This window comes from Geotrypetes seraphini, chromosome 6 (assembly GCF_902459505.1).
Source record: "Geotrypetes seraphini chromosome 6, aGeoSer1.1, whole genome shotgun sequence".
In the NCBI taxonomy this organism is placed as follows: Eukaryota; Metazoa; Chordata; class Amphibia; order Gymnophiona; family Dermophiidae; genus Geotrypetes; species Geotrypetes seraphini.
Genome location: NC_047089.1, coordinates 245211555 through 245237422, shown reverse-complemented (window position 1 = coordinate 245237422; position 25868 = coordinate 245211555). Strand labels below are relative to the sequence as shown.

The 25868-nt window shown below is 47.9% G+C and overlaps 1 protein-coding gene across 1 annotated transcript in view; it reads left to right on the top strand.

The window, feature by feature from the left end:
* The window catches only part of ZRSR2 (zinc finger CCCH-type, RNA binding motif and serine/arginine rich 2), an 82558-nt gene extending 57928 nt beyond the window's left edge, over nt 1-24630 (top strand). Inside the window, exons 10-12 of the mRNA XM_033948353.1 lie at nt 11396-11505; nt 17564-18035; nt 24253-24630. Coding sequence (XP_033804244.1) covers nt 11396-11505; nt 17564-17997 — 544 coding nt within the window. The 3' untranslated portion in view covers nt 17998-18035; nt 24253-24630. The remainder of the gene's footprint in view (nt 1-11395; nt 11506-17563; nt 18036-24252) is intronic.
* Nucleotides 24631-25868: the final 1238 nt, after the last annotated feature.

The window sequence follows — 25868 nt, the reverse complement described above, 5'->3', positions numbered from 1 at the left end:
GATTCTGTTTGATCAGTGTTTCCATGAGTTTACATACTATAGACGTGAGACTCACTGGTCTGTAGTTTGCTGTCTCTGTCCTGCAGCCCTTTTTGTGGAGTGGGATTACGTTGGTGGTTTTCCAGTCCAAGGGGACCCTTCCTGTGCTTAGGGAAAGATTGAAAAGAACAGATAATGGTTCTGCCAGGACTTCCCTTAACTCCCTGAGCATTCTGGGGTGTAGGTTATCTGGTCCCATGGCTTTGTTTACTTTGAGTCTTGATAGTTCGTCATAGACGCTACTGGGCATAAATTCGAAATCTTGAAACGGGTCTTTCTGGTTATCTCCCATCTGCAGCTGTGGACCAGCTCCCGGCGCTTCGCGGGTGAACACTGAACAGAAGTATTTGTTTAGTAGTTCTGCCTTCTCAGAATCTGATTTCGCAAAGTTACCGTCCGATTGCTTCAGGCGTACTATCCCATATCTAGCATATGTGCTAGAAATAAGCCAATGAGCAAATTGATTCAAGTAACAGAGAAAAGGGTTTATTCATTATCATTTAGAATTTTTTGGTGGTTAAAAAATATAAATTGGCATATTTCTAGCACATATACAATGATTGGGTGGTGGGACTCGCTATACGGGTTTCAATCCTTGGCGAGGCTACACATTATTGAACATATGTTAACATATATCGACTATTAAATGAGAATAGTTTTTCTAAAAGAATACGGGAAGTCCAATAGAGATCATTGTTGCATATACAGTATATAATATGAAAATCAAGATGGCAAAGAAACCGCACCTCCAGTTGAGGAAAAAAAGGCATCTGACTGCAGATGATCTGGAGTGTAGATTCTGGAACAGAAAGTTGGATATCTGTTGTTGAGGGGGGATGGAAAAAAGTACACTTCTGGGTCCTGTAGTCTGAAAATATATGACGGTAATATGGTTGAGTTGAATGACCATTCATGCAGTTGCAAGAGATTGCCCAATTTTACGCTAAGATGTTTTGCTTTCCCGCTAGGTAGTCTACTGTCCAAAACATGTTGTGAGAAATTGCCCAAGACCAGATTCAGAGTTCTTTTTGGTATAGTGGGTGAGACTCTGTGCCTCCTTGCTCACTTGGAATAAGCGGCCTTCAAAGGCTGTCCGAGATGTAAAAGGTTTCCCCAGAGTGAAGAAATCTATTAATATGATATAAAAAGAGGAGACTGTTGACATATGTGAATTAGAATGTCAAGGCTTTCATGTGGCAGAAAGAATTGTGAGTTTGAGTAGTCTCCAGGAGAGCTGTCATGGACTTTAGCCAAAGTTCTAATAACGAACTGTGGAATTGATTGGAAGAACTTATTTTGTAGAGGTCATGTGTGATTTATGGCGATGGCGCCAGTTCCACCATTGGTAAAGATACAATAGGTGGTGGTATTGGTGGTACCAATATTGGCAAAAGTAAATTAGCAATAGTAGCTTTTGTACCAATATTGGCAAAGGTACATTAGGCAATGGAATTGCTGGTACCAATATTGGCAAAGGTACATTAGGCAATGGAATCGCTGGTACCAATATTGGCAAAGGTACATTATTTGTTATTAGATCTGATACCAATGTTGGTAAAGGCCCATTAGGTGTTGACATCACCAGCACCAGTATTAGCAAAGCTACTTTAGGCCAGGGGTGCCCAAAAGGTCGATCGCGGAGCCCATCCGTGATAGACTCACATTGCCTTCATGTTATACCTGCTGCCCGATGCCGTAAACAGGACACTGAAGTGCCATGCCGACCACCTTCCTTACCCGACATCTATTCTGACGCTGCCTGGCTGGCTTGGAACTCCTCTCCAATGTTAGAATTGACATCAGGTGGGGAAGGCTGGTCCCGGTGCTTCTGAGTCCTCTTTACGGCATGGAAGCAGGGAGAGCTCAGAACACGGCGGCAGCCTGTTCCCTGATAGCAGCGGTGGCTTGGGGGAGGGCAGGGAGACAGAATGAAAGAAGGGAAACTGAAAGAAAGAAGACAGGGAGACAGACAGAAAGGGGGCATGGAGACAAAGAAATGGGGCATGGAGAGAGAAAGACAGACAGAAAGAAAGGGGGGCAGGGAGACAAAAAGACAGACAGGGGGAGACTTGGCTTGAACAGGCTTTCGGGCAGGAGTGGGAAGAGGGGGAGTTTCTAGAGTATACAGGGCCTTATTAAAAAGAGAATCACCGCTAGATCCCTACAAAGCACAGTGGGAGAGGGTCGTTCCAGAGGGGAGAGGGCTACCTAGTTGGGACCATATATATATATAAAAGGTTATTTAAATCTACATTATCCCTTAGCTATATAGAAAATGGTTTTAAAATGTATTATATGTGGTATTATACCCCTGAGCATCTTTTTTTCCATTTTTCATGTGGGTTCTGATCGTTGTTGGCGAAACTGTAGGGAGCGGGGAGATTTTATACACATCTGGTGGCCCTGCCCTGGAGTGAGACTTTATTGGCAGCGTGTGGGTTGCTTTTTAGATCAGATCTTTCATAAGCATTGTTGCCTGTTGCTAGAATGTTGTTTACTTAATGTGGGCGTTCTTGTTTGTCAACTCCTGAACAGAAATTGACAGCCTTTGCTTTTACAGCTACCAGACTTGCTTTGGCGCAATGTTGGCGTACTCCTAGGGTGCCTCCTCTTCAAAAGGTTTACTCTTGTTTGGATTATATACATTTAATGTCCTACCTTACTGCATTGAAGCATAATACACTCTTAGCTTATCATAAGGTTTGGGACCCATATCTCCAATGGAGGCAACACCCTACCTAGCTTTTGCTTTGTGAAATCGGGGTTTTGGAGGGGGGAGGGGAAGTTCTGTATCTCTCATTGTTTTGATTTTTGCATTTTGTATTGCCTTTTACTATGTTCTGTTGTGAAAATTTCATAAATAAAGTTATGGAAAAAAAAGAAAGAAGGGGGCAGGGAGAGAGGAAGAAAAAGTTGGGGGAGGGAATGAGGTCTGGAGGAGAGGAAGCATATAGGAGGCTGAAAGAATGGAAGAAATATTGGATGCACAGTCAGAAGAATAAAGTACAACCAGAGACTCATGAAATCACCAGACAACAAAGGTAGGAAAAATGATTATCCCAGGACAAGCAGGCAGGTATTCTCACTAGTGGGTGATGTCATCCGACAGAGCCCCGATACGGACATCTTGCAAGCATGTCTTGCTTGAAGAAACTCAGAAGTTTCGAGATGCCCGCACCGCGCATGCGCCAGTGCCTTCCCGCCCGATAGTCCGGGCGCGTCTCCTCAGTTCTTTTTCTTCCGCGGAGCTGTGAAATCTGTCTTCAATTTCGCGCCCATTGAATCTTTTTTTGCCTTCTATTGTTGCCGCGGGTTGAGTTCTTTTGCTCTCCTGTGCATTTGTTTCTTTCTTTGATTTCTTTTTATTAAAAAAAAAAATAAATTTTTTTTCTTCCGACACCGGGTCGGCCGCGTGGCTGGGGCCCCGCGCCTTCGACATTGCGGCGGAGCTTTTCCGGCCTATGTCCCGGCCGATCACCGGTTTTAAGAAGTGTAGCTAGTGCCAGCGCGCGATTTCGCTCACGGACCCTCATCGACGCTGCTTACAGTGTCTGGGACCGGATCACTTTCCAAAATCGTGCCGGCCTTGCTCCACTTTAACAGCGAGAGCGTTTAAGCGCCGCTGTCTGCTGTGGGAGTCCATGTTCAAGATGGAAGCTTCGTTGGATCCGTCAGCTTCGACATCGACATCGACGGGTGCTTCGCCTGCATCGACGAAGCCCTCTACCTCCCCGGCTGCTGTGGGCCTTCTGAAGCCGGCATCGTTCACGCCGGTTTCGGCCTCGACTTCGGCGCCGGTGCCTTCCTCCGTCTCCTCGGAGCAGGTCTCGGCCCCTACGGTTCCACCGGTGGTGCTTAAAGTGCCGAAGGCTGGCAAGCAGAAGCACGTGGCACCGAAAGAGCACGGAGACCGTGCGGAAGGGCCCCCTTTTGGTGCGGATCCCTCCATATCGGCTTTGTTGCGGTCCATACTGGAGGCTCAGTTTGTGGAACTCATGACCACCATGGGACCCCGGCTGATTACCTCGATCCAGGGTGACCTCCCCGTTCCGGTTCCGAGGGGCGGACCGCCCCCTCCTCCTCTGCCGCGCCACACGACCTCGTTGCTCGGCGAGGAGGAGCGGTGTCCGGGTCCTCGAGGCGGTCCTTGGTGGGTACTATGCCTCCTTTGGAACCGATTCCCTCGAGGAAAGCCTCCCTTAGTGATATGCCCCCCTTGGAGCCTATCCCCTCGAGAAAAGCTTCGTTTAGCGACTTACCTCCATTGGAATCGGTTACTCCGCCCCATGACGCAGTGTGGCGCCCACCTTCGAGGCCTCCCAGTCCTGGGCATAGCAGGAAGCAGGACGAGTTCTTCCGAACCCCCTATCAAGCCTGGGCGGCTTCGGGGGAGGCGCCGCCTCTTCCACTATGATCGACGACCTCGAGTCCGATCTGCTCCTTGGAGGCTTCTGACCAGGTTTCTCACAGACAGGCTCGATCCCCTTCCAGGCATTGAGAGGGGCATCGATCCAGACACTCTTCGAGGCATTCCTCTCGACACTCGACCGTCTCGCCTCAGAAGAAATTGCCTCGGATGGGGTATGCTGCTTCGGCTGGGTCTCCTCCTCCGGGCCCGGAGTTCGAGGATCCCGAGGTTTTTTGCTCACCCTGTTGCTCACAGGCCTCTATGGAGCCTGAAGCCTCGTCTTCTTCTAGTCCTTCTCGTAGACCGGCGACGGCGGACCAACTGTCCTTTTCCTCATTCCTCAGACAGATGGCGGATGACATGGACATTACCCTCGATGCTGGGTCTCGATACTCCAAGGAGTATCTCGATACCATGCACTTGCCTCGTCCTCCAGCCGAGACCTTGCGCCTTCCTCTGCACAAGCTCCTCGACCAGACCTTCATGAGGTGCTTTGAGTCTCCTTACTCTATCCCTGCGGTCCCTGGAAAATTGGATGCTTGGTACCGAACAGTGCATCATAAGGGCTTTGAGGGACCTCAGCTTTCTCATCAGTCCCTCCTGGTCGAATCCTCGCTCAAGCGTTCTCATCCTGGGCAGGTCTATGCTTCAGTGCCTCCGGGCCGCGAGGGCAGAACCATGGATAAGTTTGGTCGACGCATCTATCAGAATTCGATGATGACGTCCCGAGTCCTGAATTACAATTTCCACTTTGCCGCCTACTTGGAATTTTTTCTGCCTGTGCTTCGGAAATTCACACCATACATCGAGTCCCAGGCTCGGTTTGAATTTGAGGAAGTGGTAGCTTCGCTGTCCCAGCTTCGTCTTCAGTTGATGCAATCTGCCTATGATGCTTTCGAGCTCTCGGCCCAAGCGGCAGCCTGCTCTGTGGCGATGCGCCGGTTGGCCTGGTTGCAGACCATTGACATGGACCCGAATCTTCAGGACCGCCTGGCCAACGTCCCATGTGCTGGGGCGGATCTTTTTGACGAATCCATCGAGACAGTCACGAAGAAATTGTCTGATCATGAAAAGTCCTTCCAGTCCATTCTTAGGCCGAAGCCTAAGCCTCAACAGTCTCGACCCTCTCGCCCACCGTTGATTTATCAGCGGCGTTATCAACCGAGGCAAAATCCACCTGCGAGGCAACCGGCGAAGCGACAGCCTCCTCAGAAGGGTCAGCCGAAGTCTCAGTCGCCTGCTGTCCCTAAGACCACTCAGCCTTTTTGACTATTTCGTCGAGGGCATAACCAACCTCGTTCTGCCTCCCCCTCTTTTTCCCATCGGAGGGCGCCTCCATCATTTTTATCATCGCTGGGAGGCCATAACATCCGACCTCTGGGTCCTTGCTATTATCAGGGAAGGATACTCTCTTCATTTCCATCGGGTCCCTCCGGACCACCCTCCAAGAGAGTATCCTTCCAACTTGACTCAGACCACCCTTCTTCTTCAGGAAGCTCAGGCTTTGCTCCGGCTTCGTGCCGTGGAGCCGGTCCCGTCGGACCAATTGAACCAGGGATTTTACTCCCGGTACTTCCTTGTTCCAAAGAAGACGGGCGACCTGCGACCCATTTTGGACCTCAGGGCCCTCAACAAATTCCTAGTCAAAGAGAGGTTTCGCATGCTGACGCTTGCTTCTCTCTACCCCCTCCTCGAGCAGAACGACTGGTTATGTTCTCTGGATCTCAAGGAGGCCTACACTCACATTCCCATTCATCCGGCCTCTCGCAAGTTTCTCAGATTTCGGGTGGGACATCTCCATCTACAGTATCGAGTGCTTCCATTCGGCCTGTCTTCGTCCCCCAGAGTCTTCACGAAGTGTCTGGTGGTGGTGGCCGCAGCGCTCCGGAGCCAAGGTCTTCAGGTATTTCCCTACCTCGACGACTGACTGATCAAGGCTCCCTCGGCCTCAGGGGTCATCTCGGCGACCCTGTCCACGATTCTGTTCCTGCAGAGTTTGGGATTCGAGATCAACTTTCCCAAATCTCATCTACAACCTACCCAGTCTCTCCCCTTCATCGGGGCGGTCCTGGACACCATTCGCCTCACAGCGTTCCTTCCTCCTCAGCGCATGGATGCTCTTCTTCATCTCTGCCAGTCTGTGTCTTCTCGCCAGTCCATCTCTGCGAGACACATGATGGTCCTCCTGGGCCACATGGCCTCTACAGTTCATGTGACGCCGTTTGCCAGGCTCCGTCTCAGAATTCCTCAGTGGACCCTGGCATCTCAATGGACTCAGGTGTCGGATCCGTTGTCTCGACACATCATCGTCACTCCTGCTCTTCAGCAGTCTCTACTTTGGTGGATGACCTCTTCGAATCTATCCAGAGGTTTGCTGTTTCACACTCCTCCCCACCAGAAGGTTCTCACAACCGATTCCTCGACCTATGCCTGGGGAGCTCATCTGGATGGTCTTCGCACTCAGGGATTCTGGACCAGTGCGGACCGACTCCATCAAATCAATCTTCTGGAGCTCAGAGCCGTCTTCAATGCTCTTCAAGCTTTTCAACATCTGCTTCACGACATGGTGGTCCTCATTCGCACCGACAATCAGGTCGCCATGTATTATGTCAACAAGCAGGGGGGCACGGGCTCGGCCTCCCTCTGCCAGGAAGCTCTTCGAGTCTGGGACTGGGCGGTTCGCCACAACGCCTTCCTCAAAGCTGTTTACATTCAGGGGAAGGACAATGTCTTGGCAGACAACTTGAGTCATCTCCTCCAGCCTCACGAATGGACACTCCATTCCAACCCCCTTCATCAGATCTTTGCACAATGGGGGACGCCTCAGATAGACCTCTTTGTGGCTCCCCACAACTTCAAACTGCCTCAGTTTTGCTCCAGGATCTACACTCCTCATCGCCTCGAGGCAGATGCTTTTCTGCTGGATTGGAGGAATCGCTTTCTGTATGCGTTTCCTCCGTTTCCTCTCATTCAAAAGACTCTGGTCAAGCTGAAATCCGACCGTGCCACCATGATTCTGATAGCTCCTCGGTGGCCCAGACAACCTTGGTTCTCCCTTCTACTTCAACTCAGCAGCAGGGAGCCGGTCCTTCTTCCAGTGTTTCCTTCACTACTTACTCAACATCAAGGATCACTGCTTCATCCCAACCTGCAGTCTCTCCACCTGACAGCTTGGTTCCTCTCAACGTAACTCCTCACCAGTTTTCCCAGGAGGTGAGGGATGTCTTGGAGGCTTCCAGGAAGCCTGCTACTCGTCTATGCTACTCCCAAAAATGGACTAGATTTTCTTCATGGTGTATTTCCAATTCTAAGGAGCCTCAGCGAGCCTCCCTATCCTCTGTGTTGGACTATCTTCTACACCTGTCTCAGTCTGGTTTCAAGTCGACATCTATACGAGTCCACCTGAGTGCTATTGCGGCTTTCCATCAGCCTCTACAGGGGAAACCTCTCTCTGCTCATCCTGTGGTTTCCAGATTTATGAAAGGACTTTTTCATGTCAATCCTCCTCTCAAACCGCCTCCAGTGGTTTGGGATCTCAATGTTGTCCTTTCTCAGCTTATGAAACCTCCTTTTGAGCCTCTGAGCAAGGCTCCACTAAAGTTTCTCACTTGGAAAGTGGTTTTTCTGGTGGCCCTCACATCGGCTCGCAGGGTCAGTGAGCTTCAGGCCTTGGTGGCGGACCCACCTTTCACAGTTTTCCATCATGACAAGGTGGTCCTCCGCACTCATCCGAAATTCCTGCCTAAGGTGGTCTCTGAATTTCATCTCAACCAGTCCATTGTGCTTCCAGTGTTTTTCCCAAAGCCTCATTCTCATCCTGGAGAATCAGCTCTGCACACTCTGGACTGTAAACGTGCTTTGGCTTTCTACTTGGATCGCACCAAACCACACAGAACTGCTCCCCAACTTTTCGTCTCCTTTGATCCAAACAAGTTGGGACGACCTGTATCGAAGCGCACCATCTCCAACTGGATGGCGGCTTGTATCTCTTTCTGCTATGCCCAGGCTGGATTACCCCTTCCCTGTAAGGTCACAGCCCATAAGGTCAGAGCAATGGCAGCCTCTGTAGCCTTCCTCAGATCGACACCGATTGAGGAGATTTGTAAGGCTGCCACTTGGTCCTCGGTTCATACATTCACCTCTCATTATTGTCTAGATACTTTCTCCAGAAGGGATGGACAGTTTGGCCAAACAGTGTTACAAAATTTATTCTCCTAAGTTGCCAACTCTCCCACCATCCCATTGAAGTTAGCTTGGAGGTCACCCACTAGTGAGAATACCTGCCTGCTTGTCCTGGGATAAAGCAATGTTACTTACCGTAACAGTTGTTATCCAGGGACAGCAGGCAGCTATTCTCACGTCCCACCCACCTCCCCTGGGTTGGCTTCTCTGCTTGCTACCTGAACTGAGGAGACGCGCCCGGACCATCGGGCGGGAAGGCACTGGCGCATGCGCGGTGCGGGCATCTCGAAACTTCTGAGTTTCTTCAAGCAAGACATGCTTGCAAGATGTCCGTATCGGGGCTCTGTCGGATGACATCACCCACTAGTGAGAATAGCTGCCTGCTGTCCCTGGATAACAACTGTTACGGTAAGTAACATTGCTTTCTAGTTTCAATTTAGTGATCAAAATGTGTCCGTTTTGAGAATTTATATCTGCTGTCTATATTTTGCACTATGGGCCCCCTTTACTAAACCGCAGTAGTGGTTTTTAGCGCAGGGAGCCTATGAGCATCGAGAGCAGCGCAGGGTTTAGTAAAAAGGGAGGGGGTACATTTGTCTATTTTTGTATAATTGTTACTGAGGTGACATTGCATAAAGTCATCTGTCTTGACCTCTTTGAAAAAAACCCAGAATAAGAATGATAATTAACATTTTCTCTGCGTACAGTGTGCTTTGTGTTTTTTAAAATTTTATTGTAGGTAGATCATTTTGACTTGGTCATTTTAAAAGTAGCTCGCAAGCCCCAAAAGTGTGGGCACCCCTGCTTTAGGCAGTGGTGGCGCTGGTACCAATTTTGGCAAAGGTACAGTCAGTGCAAATAGCGCCAGTACTAATGTTGTAAAAAGGTACCTTATGTGGTATGAGCTCTGGTACCAATGGTGGCCTAGGTCCATGAGGCACTAAAAGTATTAGGGGTTACTATAGATTGACGCGGTTCTCTTCAATTACAGATCAACATTGTCATCCAAAAATTATTTTTAACGATGCGCAACCTAAGACACATATGCAAATTATTTGATGAGCCACAATTTCATCTCCTAGTACAATCTCTAATCTTGGGAATGCTGGATTATTGCAACATCTTGTACCTACTATGTCCAGCATCAATAATAAAACAGTCCTTTTCCTGGGGCACAAACACCCTTACACCCAAGGATGATGTCCGCAGCCTAGGAGTAATTCTTGACTCAAACTTATCAATGACAGATCACGTATCCAAAGTAGTATCATCCTCCTTCTACTACTTCCGCCAGCTAAAAACCATACGTGCATACTTCTCAGAACCCGAATTCGCCCAACTACTGTACGCTTTTGTACTATCCCTCATAGACTATTGCAACCCACTACTAGTGGGCCTGCCTACTAAAACTCTCTCCCTCTTTCAAAGGGTGCAAATTGCTATAATCCGCCTCCTGAAAAACCCAGGCATCCGTGACCATGTTACCCCTACATTAGCTTCCATGCACTGGCTGTCCATTCAAAAGCGCTGCGCCTTCAAGGCCCTGGACCTCGCTTTCAAAACCTTCCATGAAACGATTCTGCACTACATAAAAACTAAACTACAAATCTTCTTCCCAAAGCGACCACTGAGGTCCCAAGGAGAAAAACGACTAACCATAACTCTGGGCCGCTCCCTCAAAACTGAAACAGCCCACAAACGCTCCTACTCACATTTCATACCCAGGCTATGGTACACCATCCCCCCATCTGTTAGAACACTAGATGGACTTTGGAGCTTCAGGAAGGCTGTGAAAACCTTTCTCTTTAAAAACCCAGTGCCTTGATAATATCTTTTCCAGTAGATAGGGATGGTATGCTGAACTTCCCGCCTGGCAATTTGTCTAATATGACTTCTTTTTGACTCAAGCTTAAAGTCAGCTCCATAGCTGAGATTTCACTGCCAGTCAGACTATTGGATTAGGAAGGGACTGTATATAGGACTACAAGGGAGGAATGGTTGAGCTCCATAAATGTCAGACTGTTGGTATTTCTTGCTTGACTGTATTTTACTGAAGTCCTTATTCCTCTCAGAAGCATGTTAATGTGTTAACTACGTTATTGTTTCCTCGTTGATTGTTTAACTTCATCTGAGTAGATCAGAGTCCTGTTTCAGGAAATTCCCTGTATCCCTCCTTTTTCTGTCGGGCTGTCACCAGCTTTGGTATGAACTGAAGGGAGCAATAGATACCAGGGAGAAGGAAGAGGAGTTGAAAAGTTGTGATTGGCATCTTCTGCAATATGTCTAATGCAGTGTCTTGCAAACTTTTCTGACCGGTGGCACATTAAAACCAGTGCCCTGCCCAGAAGGCACCTGAAAGTTGATGTAATGACGTTGCGCATGACATCATCGCATCAATGTCCGAGGCCCGTCTGGCCACAACTCCGCCGTTACAGGGATCCGGGAGGTGCAGGGAGAAGAGGAGAGACGCTGGCCAGGAGGAGAATCAGCTGTGCCAGCTGACTTCCTACAGGATGTGCCTCTTGCCGCGAGAGGCACGTCCTATACTCAGGCAGCCAGCGTGGACAACTCTCCTCCTCACCAGTGTATCGCGGCACTCCAGAAATTTCAGGAGGCACACTGGTTTGCCATGGCACACAGTTTGCAATACAATGGTCTAATGGAAAAGGTATTATTAAGGTAAGAACCTAATCTCTTTTTGCTGAGATGTGCAGTTTCAAGTGGTTTTAATTGGTTCTTTTATTTTATGTGCATTTTTATATAAAGAGAAGAAGAATGTCTTGAAGCCTTTTCTTTGTTCAATGGCCGATGGTATGCATCACGACAGCTTCAATGTGAATTTTCTCCTGTGACCAACTGGAAAACAGCTATATGTGGTAAGCAGCTGATCTTAAAAGTGCTATGACAGACAAATAAGCTATCTATCCCCCAGTGGAAAATAATATATTACTGCCTATGGGAAAAAGTGATCAAAGTAGTAGATTCAAATGTTGCGAAAAATCATTTTTTTCATGTGATGGATCCTAGCAGTCTGAAAAAACATCTGATAGTTCTTATAAATGTTTTGAAGGGAAGGTTCTATGCCTTTGGCTTTGAAAGAGGCTGCTATTCATCCTTTATTGAAGGGAGAGAGATTGGTTCCTGCTGATGTTTCATCTTTGAAATTCTTAGCTAAGATTAATGAAAAGGTGGTTTGATTCAATTACAGGATTATCTGGATTAGAAAGATTGCTTAAATGTGGCACAATATGGTTTTAGACCTAAACATTCTACTGAAACCCTCTTAGTTTCGGTATTGGATTCAATAAGAATACATTATGGTTTTGAATGTATTAGCTGTCTTTGATGCAATTCATCAAAAGATTCTGTTGAATAAGTTATAGACTTTGGGAAGACAAGGTTGTGTTTGGAAATGATATTGTTCATCTCTTTCAGACTACCATTGTTGTGTTTATGTGGGGGATAAGACTTCAGACCTATTTATTCAATTTTCTATACCGTTCTCCCAGGGGAGCTCAGAACGGTTTACATGAATTTATTCAGGTACTCAGGCATGTTTCCCTCTCTGTCCCGGTGGGCTCACAATCTTATCTACTGTACCTGGGGCAATGGGAGGATTATGTGACTTCCAGGGTCACAAGGAGCAGTGTGGGTTTGAACCCACAACCTCTGGGTGCTGAGACTGTAGCTCTAACCACTGCGCCACATTCTCCTTGGACCTCTATTTCAATAGGTATGCCCCAAGGGACAGCATTCTCAGCTGTTTATTTCTATTTGGTACCAATTTGTAATGTGTTGAAGTGTTTAGGAGTGCAGTATCGATTATGCTGATATCCAGTTTTATTTTCCTGTGCGAGATTCTGGTGATACTTTTCTTTTTTGCTGAAGATTAGATCATTGATATAGTTAGGGCTCTTCAGCTTGGAAAAGAGATGGCTGAGGGGAGATATGATTGAAGTCTACAAAATCCTGAATGGAGTAGAACAGGTACAAGTGGATCGATTTTTCACTCTGTCAAAAATTACAAAGACTAGGGGACACTTGATGAAAATACAGGGAAATACTTTTAAAACCAATAGGAGGAAATTTTTTTCACTCGGAGTAGTTAAGCTCTGGAACGCATTGCCAGAGGTTGTGTTAAGAGCTGGTAGCTGGTTTTAAGAAAGGTTTGGACAATTTCCTGGAGGAAAAGTCCATAGTTTGTTATTAAGAAAGACATAGGGGAAGCCACTACTTTCCCTGGATTGGTAGCATGGAATGTTGCTACTTCTTGGGTTTTGGCCAGGTACTAGGGACCTGGATTGGCCACTGTGAGAATGGGCTATTGGGCTTGATGAACCATTAAGGCTATTCTTATGTCTTAAATTTCAAGCAGAAGTTTCTGCTGCAGTAGGACGTTTTTGGTTTATTTGGAAAAATGGTGGGAAGGGGGAGTCTTATTTTTTCCAGAATCCATGAAGAATTGTACTCCATGTATTCCAAAATCTTCTAAATATGGCACCTATTGTATAGGAATTGTTGGTTTGCTCTGAGATGGAGGTAGGTAATAATAATAATAATAATTTATTTCTTATATACCGCTATACCCTAAGTTTGAAGCGGTTTACAGTGAAGTCGTGTCTAGAGAGAGTACAGTGTTAACAGAAGGATACAGGATAATAGGTAGTGCTCATGCTAAGCTACGTGGCTGTATATGTAGAACTTAAACCAGTCTTAAACTTGCTGCAATGGCATCCCAGCTTTGGTGTTCAATCTGGTTATGCAGTGTGGGCTGGAACACAGTAAATGTTAGGTGGGAACTTTGTAAGAGGAATGCTACTGTGGTAATTTGGATATTTTGTCCTTCAGTCATTTTGAGAGATCACTCACACATTGAATGGTCATGCTTGGGCGTATAGCCAGTAGGAAAAAGAGGGTGACTCTGGGGAGACGTCATTTGGAATACTGTGTACAATTCTGGATAGACTATACTTTCAAAAAGATATAAACAGGTGGCATGTGTCTAGAGGGCATCTACTAAGATGGTGACTAGTTGTCATAAAGCATATGGGGACAGACCTCCTTATGTGTGCTTTGGAAGAAAGACAGGAGAGGGGAGATGTGATAGATACATTTAATTACCTCCATGGCATAAATGCACAGAAGGTAGGACACTTTCAATGGAAAAGAAGTTCTGGAATGAAGGGTCATAAGATGAAGGTGAATGAGGATTGATTCAGGAGTAACCTAAGGAAATATGTCTTTTCAGAAAAAGTTGAAGATGTGCAGAATGGCAACAGAGGTGATAGAGGTGGAGACTTTTCTTGAATTCAAGACAGCATGGGACAAAAACATGGAAGTGATTTTAGCGCTTAGTAGTTGGTATGGATGTTCAGACTGGATAGGCCATATGATCTTTGTCTGCCATAATTTTCTATGTTTCTGTGTAATCTATTTGGAAAGAGATTAAAGATGACAATAAGTCAAAATTTACTTGACAAATTGAGATTATGAGGAAGATTGCTGATAGGAATACAAGACATAGTAAAATGGAGCTGCAGAGTGAAGGTGAGAAGTAACATTTTAGAGCTGTGAGGAGAGAGGTAAGATGGTCATGATGAAATAGGATGAAGATTAGCTGTGTGTGGCCAGTGAGGAGGAAGTTGCAGTAGTCCAAACAGGAGGCGATAAAAGTTTTTGGTAGGGTATTTGGAAATACTATACCAAGAATACCATAACATAAAATTAATTAAATATTTAATTTATTGATTTCTTTAATTAAATTCATATTCCAAAAAGTAACAATTTATTTCATCTACATTTAAAATCTACAATAACTTGTAATACAAAGTGCTGCTATCAACAAAATCATAGGCTGGGAAAAGCTACAGGTACTGTCTAAAACTTTAAAGTTGAGTCCATCAATCAATCTTCAAGGTTCTTAATGATGTTAAGTTTTGAAGCCATTCAGGCCCAATGAAGCTCCACTTAACTTAACACATTGGAGTGGACTAACTGGCTTGGGATTCAAGAAATCTGATGCAACAATAGACAGCGTATTTTAAGTAGTTTGGATGTAAATAGGAGAGAGCATGGACAGTAGTGGGGTAGGTAGGATCCAGTAAATAATTTGTTTATGGAGCAGCATGATCACAGCATGTTTGAGGACAGCAGGAATAGCTATAGTGGAAAATAATATATTTTAAGCTACGATAGGTGAAAGGGAAAACTGAGGGGGGAGATAGACCCGAGGACTTGGGTGGAAATAGGGAGAAGGCAATCCATTTGACAGAAGGCAAGACAACGCTATTAACGGAAGAAAACTAGCTGAGGTTAAATCGTAACATTCAGGTGTCCTGGTAAACCTATCAGATTTGGTTTTGAGGGTGTTGGTTTTTTTTTGGCAGGATCTGGAAACAACGGCATTATTAATATTTTGAGCTGACCATTTTAGGATCTCAAATACTCAGGTGGGGAGCACCTTTATAATCAGACCTTAGGACAGGCCAGGCCACTGAAATTCCAAGATAGACAAATCCTTTAGCCAAGAAAAGAAAGCAGGAGCTGGGAGGCCCCTGGTAGAATCGTGCCTGTTATCCTGTTTCATGTATTTTTCCATTGGGAGCATGAGTATTCTCTTAACTGATCTTTAATGGGACATTCAGGATGGTACTTTATTTTCTCTCTGGGTAAAATATTCCACGTCTCTAAACTGTTTTGACAGGAATGAAGGGAAGAGAGTTAACATGTAAATTTAAATGTCATTATAGTAATAACCTAAATGTAATACCGTATTTTCACGCATATAACGCGCGCGTTATACGCGTTTTTACCTACCGCGCATACCCCTCGCGCGTTATATGCGTGAGCGCGGTATACGAAAGTTTTAAAACATAGTTCCCACCCCGCCCGACGCCCGATTCACCCCCCCAGCAGGACCACTCGCACCCCCACCCCGAACGACCATTCGCACGCGCTCCCACCCGCACCCGCATCCACGATCGGAGCAAGAGGGAGCCCAAGCCCTCTTGCCCTGCCGACCCCCCGACGTCCGATACATCCCCCCCCCCGGCAGGACCACTCGCACCCCCACCCCGAAGGACCGCCGACTTCCCGACAATATCGGGCCAGAAGGGAGCCCAAACCCTCCTGGCCACGGCGACCCCCTAACCCCACCCCGCACTACATTACGGGCAGGAGGGATCCCAGGCCCTCCTGCCCTCGACGCAAACCCCCCTCCCCCCCAACGACCGTCCCCCCCCCAAGAACCTCCGACCGCCCCCCCAGCCGACCCGCGACCCCCCTGGCCGACCCCCACGACCCCCCCACCCCCCTTCCCCGTACCTTTGGAAGTTGGCCGGACAGACGGGAGCCAAACCCGCCTGTCCGGCAGGCAGCCAACGAAGGAATGAGGCCGGATTGGCCCATCCGTCCTAAAGCTCCGCCTACTGGTGGGGCCTAAGGCGCGTGGGCCAATCAGAATAGGCCCTGGAGCCTTAGGTCCCACCTGGGGGCGCGGCCTGAGGCACATGGTCGGGTTGGGCCCATGTGCCTCAGGCCGCGCCCCCAGGTGGGACCTAAGGCTCCAGGGCCTATTCTGATTGGCCCACGCGCCTTAGGCCCCACCAGTAGGCGGAGCTTTAGGACGGATGGGCCAATCCGGCCTCATTCCTTCGTTGGCTGCCTGCCGGACAGGCGGGTTTGGCTCCCGTCTGTCCGGCCAACTACCAAAGGTACGGGGAAGGGGGGTGGGGGGGTCGTGGGGGTCGCCAGGGGGGTCGCGGGTCGGCTGGGGGGGCGGTCGGAGGTTCTTGGGGGGGGCGGTCGTTGGGGGGGAGGGGGGTTTGCGTCGAGGGCAGGAGGGCCTGGGATCCCTCCTGCCCGTAATGTAGTGCGGGGTGGGGTTAGGGGGTCGCCGTGGCCAGGAGGGTTTGGGCTCCCTTCTGGCCCAACTACCAAAGGTACGGGGAAGGGGGGTGGGGGCGTCGTGGGGGGCGCCAGGGGGGTCGCGGGTCGGCTGGGGGGGCGGTCGGAGGTTCTTGGGGGGGGCGGTCGTTGGGGGGGAGGGGGGTTTGCGTCGAGGGCAGGAGGGCCTGGGGTCCCTCCTGCCCGTAATGTAGTGCGGGGGGGGGGGTGGGGGGGTCGCCGTGGCCAGGAGGGTGTGGGCTCCCTCCTGGCCCGATATTGTCGGGGAGTCGGCGGTCCTTCGGGGTGGGGGTGCGAGTGGTCCTGCCGGGGGGGGGGATGAATCGGACGTCGGGGGGGGGGGTGAACGGAGAGTCGGGACAGCGCACGGAGAGGCGGGGCAGTGCACGGAAGTCAGGGGGGGTGAACGGAGAGTCGGGACAGCGCACGGAAAGTCAGGGCAGTGCACGGAAGTCAGGGGGGTGAACGGAGAGTCGGGACAGCGCACGGAAAGTCAGGGCAGTGCATGGAAGTCAGGGGGGGGTGAACGGAGAGTCGGGACAGCGCACGGAGAGGCGGGCAGTGCACGGAAGTCAGGGGGGGTGAACGGAGAGTCGGGACAGCGCACGGAGAGGCGGGGCAGTGCACGGAAGTCAGGGGGGGTGAACGGAGAGTCGGGACAGCGCACGGAAAGTCAGGGCAGTGCACGGAAGTCAGGGGGGGGTGAACGGAGAGTCGGGACAGCGCACGGAGAGGCGGGGCAGTGCACGGAAGTCAGGGGGGGTGAACGGAGAGTCGGGACAGCGCACGGAGAGGCGGGGCAGTGCACGGAAGTCAGGGGGGTGAACGGAGAGTCGGGCAGCATGCGCGGTATAATCGTGAGCGCGTTATACCAAAGTTTTTGTGCTTATCATCGTGATTTCTGCGCGCTATACACGTGTGCGCGTTTTATACGGGTGCGTGTTATTTGCGTGAAAATACGGTAATAGATTTATTTTAGTAACAGTAACAATTTGGTTTCCTTACATGAATTTTATTATGATTCTGCAGGATTGTTTGAAAGACAGAAGTGTCCAAGAGGGAAACACTGCAACTTTCTTCACGTGTTCAGAAATCCAAACAATGAATTCTGGGAGGCCAGCAGAGACATACCCATGTCTCCCGAGAGGACTGACCTCTATAGAAGACGAAGCCGAACAGGTTACCATAATTATTACAGATGGTCCAGGAGGCACTACAGTTCCAGTCCGGATCATTCCTACAAAAGGAATGGCGAATCAGAGAGGAAAAAGAGGAGCAGCTACAAAGACAGGAAAAGATGGCGGTCTTCCAGGTCCAGAAGTCGAGAAAGGCGGAGATCACGCAGCCGAGGGCGGAAGAGAGACCGAGACAGAAGTCGAAGTGGATCAAGGTCTAGGAGTCGGGGCAGGAAAAGGTCAATAAGTAGAGGAAGAAGCACAGAGAGTCCCAGAGGCAACAAATAACTCTTCCTCTGTTGCAGTGACATGAAACAGTGGTGACGGTCAGTACAAACAAGCATTTAAGTTCAGTGATTGATTTTTTGTTTTTCTTTTGAGTTTACAGTGAGGCTAATAGTTTACATAGAATATGAATTGTAAAATGATTCTTAGAAATTCTGTGTGTAATTAACTTAGAAATGTGAGTAAAATACCTTCACATTCCTTATTCTGTAGATCAGCCCAATATATAGTGGGTTATGGTCTCCTATCAACAGATGGAGGCAAATAATTTGGAACTCGACGGACCTCAACACCTCCCCCCACGGACCGGGAGCACTCGGGGCAGAGCGGGAGCAGAGTAAGGCACACTCTGGGCGTGGGAGCGAACTCTGCCCCCTCCCCTCCCGACGCTGCACCGCTGAGCCAGTTGGAAGGCTCAGCGGGATCTCCCCAACAGTTTAAAAGTTTGTTTTTGCCGGTTTCAGTTTCCTTTACCTCTCGACGGACCTCAACACCTCCCCCCACGGAGCGGGAGCAGAGTAAGGCACACTCTGGGCATGGGAGCGAACTCTGCCCCCTCCCCTCCCGACGGTGCACCGCTGAGCCAGTTGGAAGGCCCTTGCTCTCTGAGGATGAGGTTTCTTCGAGTGAGGAGGACCCCTCGCTGCGAGAACCTTCTTCTAGGCCGGAACATTCCTCCTTTACATCTTTTTTAAAGGAGATGTGCAAATTTCTTTCAATTCCTTTGGAGGCTGAATCCAAGAAATCTAAGGCATTCCTTGACGCTTTGGACTTTGATCAGCCTCCAAAGGAATTTCTTAAATTGCCCCTCCATGATATTTTGAGGAAGACATTCTATAAAAATCTTGAGACTCCCTTGACCATTCCTGGGGCCCCTCGAAAATTGGATTCCTTATATAAAGTCATCCCAATTCCAGGCTTTGACAAACCTCAGCTCCTGCATGAATCTTTATTGGTTGAGTCCACTCTCAAAAAGTCTGCGGGCACTAGTGTCTATGCTTCGGTCCCTCCTGGCAGAGAGGGGAAGGCCATGGATAAATTTGGCAAGCATCTATACCAAAATGCTATGCTTGCCAATAGATCCGGTATTTATGCCTTTCATTTTTCCTTTTATATGAAGCACCTCATTCAGCAACTGGCTTCTTTTGAAAAATACTTGCCTGACATTAAACTCTCTGCTTTCCGCCAATGCTCTTCCAGTCTCTTGCAGCTTAGAAAATTCATGGTTCGTTCCATCTACGACACTTTTGAACTCACCTCGAGAGCTACGGCGATGGCTGTGGCTATGCGCTGTCTGGCTTGGCTTAGGGTTTCGGAGCTTGATATCAACCACCAAGATCGCCTTGCTAATGCTCCATGCTTCGGGGATGAGTTATTTGGTGATTCTCTCGATTCCACCACACAGAAATTGTCGGCCCATGAGACTCGCTGGGACACTCTTCTCAAGAACAAGAAGAAGCCTCCACCTGTCCGGCCCTTCCGTCAACAATCGGCCTATCAGCGCCACTACTCTGCTAGACCCTTACCATCTGCTCCTCAGCAACCTAGACGCCAGCATCAGCAGCAACGTCAACAGCCTCGTGCACAACAGCAGCAGCAGCAGCAAGTGAAGCCTCCTGCACAACCGAAGTCTACTCAACCCTTTCGACTTCATTCTCCAGGGTCTAGCCAATCTTCCACCATCGTCCCTTCTGCCTCAACCCATAGGAGGACGTCTTTCTACTTTCATCAGCCGTTGGGAGATCATCATTTCAGACCAGTGGGTTCTAAACATCATTCGCTACGGCTATTCTCTCAACTTTAAGACTCTTCCCACCCAAAGTCCTCCAAAAGAGTCTGTTTTGAACACATCTCAGTCCTTCCTCCTCCTTCAGGAGGTCCAATCCCTTCTTCTTCTAAACACCATAGAGGAAGTTCCTCTAGATCAGAAGGGGCAGGGATTCTACTCCCGCTATTTTCTGGACTCCAAAAAAACCTGGGACCTCAGACCCATACTAGATCTCCGAGATCTCAACAAATGCTTGGTCATGGAAAAGTTCAAAATGCTTTCTCTGGCCACACTTTATCCTCTTCTCACTCAGGGCGACTGGCTATGCTCCCTCAATCTCAAGGAGGCCTACACTCACATCCCGGTCAATCTGGCCTCCAGACAGTATCTCCGCTTCATGATCAATCGCTGTCATTACCAGTACAAAGTGTTACCCTTCGGTCTTGCCTCCTATCCCAGGGTATTCACAAAGTGTCTCATTGTGGTGGCCGCTTTTCTATGCTCTCACCATCTTCAAGTCTTCCCTTACCTGGACGATTGGTTAATCAAGGCTCCTTTATCTCATGAAGTGCTTCATGCCACCAACCAAACCATCCTATTTCTCCAACTTGTGGGTTTCGAGATCAATCTGCCCAAGTCGCATCTCATCCCCACTCAGCGTCTTCAGTTCATCGGAGCGATCTTGGACACTGTTCTCATGAGGGCGTTTCTTCCATCCAATCGCCTTCAGACTCTTCTTCATCTGTCAGCAGGTGCTCTCACAGCCATCCATCTCTGCAAAGCAAATGATGATACTCTTGGGTCACATGGCCTCGACAGTTCATGTCACCCCCTTCGCACGTCTTCACCTGCGCACTCCTCAATGGACCCTAGCTACCCAGTGGTCTCAGGCAACAGATCCTTGTTTGCGACACATATCTGTGACATCGTCTCTTCGACAATGGTGGTTGAAATCCTACAATCTCTCCAGAGGCCTTCTGTTCCATCTGCCTCATCATCTAGTCATCACCACAGACGCATCCCCATATGCCTGGGGAGCTCACTTGAACAATTTCCAAACCCAAGGTCTTTGGACTACCCAGGAAAAGAAACATCACATCAATTTCCTGGAACTCAGAGCAATGTTTTATGCCCTCAAGGCTTTCAGCATCTCCTCTTTCCTCAAGTTTTACTACTTTGCACCGACAATCAAGTAGCAATGTACTACATCAACAAACAGGGTGGGACGGGCTCTCGCCTGTTGTGTCAGGAGGCCCAAAAGATTTGGTCTTGGGCGACAGCTCGCCATTTGTTCCTGAAAGCTGTCTACATCCAGGGAGAGCAGAATTCCTTAGCAGACAATCTCAGCAGAATTCTCCAACCCCATGAATGGACTCTCGATCCCATAACTCTTCAGTCCATTTTCGCTCAATGGGGCACTCCTCAGGTGGACCTTTTTGCAGCTCCTCACAATCATCAACTGCCCCAATTTTGCCCCAGACTCTACTCCCCTCACCGTCTGGCAGCAGATGCGTTTCTCCTGGATTGGACCAATCTATTCCTTTATGCATTTCCTCCTCTGCCTCTCATGTTGCGGACCTTGTTCAAGCTCCGCAGGGACCAAGCCACCATGATTCTCATCGCTCCATGGTGGCCCAGACAGCTTTGGTTCTCCCTTCTACTTCAACTCAGTTCCAGGGAGCCCATACTTCTTCCACTGCTTCCTTCTCTGCTTACTCAGCATCAGCAGTCCCTCCTACATCCCAACCTACAGTCTCTGCACCTGACAGCTTGGTATCTCTCGGGCTGACCTCGGCTCATTCACTTCTTTCTCAGCCTGTCCGTTCTATTCTTGATGCTTCCAGGAAGCCGGCCATTCTTCAATGCTATCAACAGAAGTGGACCCGGTTTTCATCCTGGTGCCTTCTGCATCATCATGATCCAACTTCGCTAGCAGTAGAACTAGTGTTGGATTATCTCCTTTCTTTGTCTAACTCTGGTCTCAAATCTACTTCTATCATAGTCCACCTCAGTGCCATTACTGCTTTTCATGAGCCAGTTCACGGAAAACCTCTTACTGCTCATCCTTTGGTTTCCAGATTCATGCGGGGACTTTTCAATGTGCAACCACCTCTCAAGCCCCCTCCTGTGGTCTGGGATCTTAACGTGGTTCTTTCCGCCTTAATGAAGCCTCCTTTTGAACCATTGGCCACAGCTCATTTCAAATTTCTCCCTTGGAAAGTGGTCTTCCTTATTGCTCTCACCTCTGCCAGGAGGGTCAGTGAGTTGCATGCACTAGTTGCTGATCCACCTTTCACAGTCTTTCACCATGACAAGGTGGTTCTGGGCACACATCCAAAGTTCCTCCCTAAGGTTGTATCTGACTTTCATCTTAACCAGTCCATTGTCCTGCCTGTATTCTTCCTGAAACCTCATTCTCATCCTGGAGAACAGGCTTTGCATACTTTGGACTGTAAGCGTGCTTTGGCTTACTATTTAGAGCGCACTAAGCCTCACAGATCTTCTCCCCAACTTTTTCTGTCCTTTGATCCCAATAAGTTGGGACATCCTGTGTCTAAACGTACGTTATCCAATTGGCTTGCTGCTTGCATCTCGTTCTGTTATGCTCAGACCGGACAGACACTGGAAGGTTCTGTCACGGCCAATAAGGTTAGAGCTTTGGCAGCATCTGTAGCTTTCCTCAGATCAACTCCTATTGAGGAAATCTGCAAGGCTGCTACTTGGTCCTCAGTTCATACTTTCACATCTCATTATTGTCTGGATGCATTCTCCAGACGGGATGGACACTTCGGCCAATCTGTTTTACAAAATTTATTTTCCTAATGGCCAACCTTTCCTCCATCCCTCTTTTTGTTAGCTTGGAGGTCACCTATCAGTTAAGAATATGCTGCCTGCTTGTCCTGGGATAAAGCACAGTTACTTACCGTAACAGGTGTTATCCAGGGACAGCAGGCAGATATTCTTACGTCCCACCCACCTCTCCGGGTTGGCTTCTTAGCTGGCTTATCCTAACTGGGGACTGTGCGCCTCCGTCGGGCGGGAAGGCACTCGCGCATGTGCGGTGCGGCCTAACTAGAACTTTCTAAGTTCTTAGAGTGCAATCACTCTAAAATTGTCCGTACCAGGGCTCCGTCGGTGCCGTCACCCATCAGTTAAGAATATCTGCCTGCTGTTATCCCTGGATAACACCTGTTACGGTAAGTAACTGTGCTTTTTCTGGCACACAGGAAGTACCTGAGGTTCCATGTCTTGCAGCAGCACTTCCAGTTTGCAGCCTTGCCCTTCGGTTTGGCAACAGCACCCCGGACCTTCACCAAGGTGGTGATGGTGGTGGCAGCGGCCCACTTGTGGAAACTCATAATTCAAGTCCACCTGTATCTGGATGACTGCCTCATCAAAGCTCAGATGGAGTCTGAGGGGCATCAGGTGGTTCACCAGGTCATTCAGCTGCTTCATAGCCTAGGCTGGGTGGTCAGCTTTCGGATGAGCCAGCTCGTTCCAACACAGGACTTGGAATATTTGGGGGTCCGTTTCACCACAGGGCTGAACAAGGTGTTTGCCCGAATCACGTAGGGAGAAGCTTCATCAGCTGATGCACTTATTCCTAGCAAATCTGGCTCAGATAGCTAGGCAGTACCTGCAGATCCCGGGGTACAGCTCACTTGGCATCTGGTGTCTACAGAGGGATCCGCTATAAGTGTGGCTCCCATGGACACCAGAGGCCTGGCACAGTCTGGCTTGGTTGAATCCTTTGTTAAGAACTCTTTCTCTCTGAATCTCCACTCGTACGGGGATTTAAAAAGTGTCCCTGCCATTGCAGTGTGTTCTCACATGTCAGACAATTGTGGTACTTAAAGTGTCCCTCCCGTTCAGATATATTGTTTGGCCGTTGCACATAATTCTTTTGCCTGGTAACACAATCCTAAAATGAACATCTTGAAATATAGGATGCGTTTCCATTATATTCCAGTGTGTGCATAAGGCACACAACTCCATTAATCCTGGGAGAATATTGCAGATTACATGTAACTACATTCTCATCAGGGGATTTGACCCTGGGAAAAAATAACAAATCCCTGTTCAAGTGTTTTGCTCACTTATAAGCTCCCCTCAGGATTGTAAGAGGGTAACTCCTGAAGCCGTGAAACACAAGTCTTCTCCCCGACTCAAGTATCGCAATGGAAAGCTTCCTCAGGACTGTATGCTTGTCAATTTGGTCTCTTTCCATGAGGTTGAAGCCATGAGGAAGTTTTCCATTGCGAAACTGATTGGGCAGCCTATGTTTGGTTCACTTCACTTGAACCTTTATAGGTTGTGGGTCTGAGCACTACATATATATTAATATTTATATATATAATTTGGTCTGATTATTTTGTGTGGGTATGATTTACTAGATGCATGCATGAATATTTAGAATAAAATCAGGACTACAGAACTGCATTTAGAAGAGACTTAATGTTGACAAATAATATTAAGTAATATTTTTGCAGATCAAGTGCATGAGGAAAACAAGGTGGCTACGTGAAGAACTTGAAGCTGTTTTCAGACAATGGTTGCCGTCTTTATGAAAATTCTCTCCCATACCATTCACAATTTCCAATTATTGGTTTTGTATTTTAAGAAGCTCATGAGGACAACTGTTAAGTGGTTTTATTTTTAACTTTGTAAATGACAAAGTAGTGCAGCATTGTGTAAATCTATTTGCAGTATAAATGGTTTCCCTTTTTAAAGTCTCAGCCTAATGTACAGTAACCAACTGGTGGAATATCTTCTAAATTATTTTGAAAGAATGTGTATAAACTGTTTTGGATGATGCTCCTGATGTACAGAAGTGTTCACTTTTCTTTAACAAAGTATTTTTACATAAATCCTGTGCCTGTGATTTTTTTTCTTGTCTCCATGTTAATACTTTACTTCCAGAAGGGTCATTTTATATGATTCATTGAGGGTGGTTGAATGCAGTCTTAATTTGCATTTATAGTGCATCTTTCCTAACTGGATTTAATACCCGCACCTCAGGCACACATGAAGCACGAAGTCTGAGGGTGAAGAGAGAATCCCTGTTCTGATAAGAAAGAAACATTGTTTTCTTTTCCTCTTTGGAATCTGAATTCTTATTACTGCCTTGCAATAATATGCAGCCTGAAGCATCGACAGCCACTGGCCATTTGCGGTCCTCAGCTGCTTCAGGGAACCAAGATATGCCTTTACATTGCATTTTTTTGCAGTCATTTTAATTCACACACTTATTTCATGAACTGGAGGAACTGTCAGCTGTATAAAGGTTAATGATTCTCAGCCTACAGCTGTAGATAGTAGTTAGTGCTGTGACCACATCTACCTTTTTGCCATTAGAACACACTGTAATTATTTCATTCCATAGCGTCCCTCCAGACCAGCACAGACAAATGGGTTTATGTACCTCTCTACCAGCAGGTAGAGACTGAGAACAAATGATTTCGGTGGTAAGTGGGCTGTGCAATCCTCCTAAAGCCAGTCTCCAACAGGTGGAGGTGGTAAGTCTGTGTAGTCCCAGTCTGTCGGCCTGGTTTAAAAAAAAAAAAATCAGAAGAGCATATTAGGATTCTGTCTCAATACTAATTCTACAGTATTATTTGGCTAGACAGAGGCAGGGGCCCACAAGGGTCCCCTTTGGCCTTGGGGTGCTACACTCGGATGGCCGAGTCCCTCTTCCCATTCCCCCCCCTCCCCAATTCCTTAGAGGTGCCTCAGATATTGCAGTCTGTCTCATTTATTGCCTCAAGAAATCAGACCCATATTACAAAAAACTACACTGGCTGCCTGTAGAAGCAAGGGTCATTTTTAAGTTTGCTTGCCTTTGCTTCAAAACCATAACAGGTTCATCCCCATCCTCTCTATCTCACCAATTTGAATTCCCAGGCACAACTAATACATGCAGTACCTACTTGTTTGCTTTTCCATCCCTAAAGGGCTGCACCTACAAGAGATACCTTGATAGAACCACTATCATTCCAAGCAGGCAAATGGAACAAATGTTTAACCAACTTCATCTCAAATGCACTTTTGTACCAAACGTTTAGGAAGTCAATAAAAACGTATCTCTTTGGCAATTTCTCTGACCCCA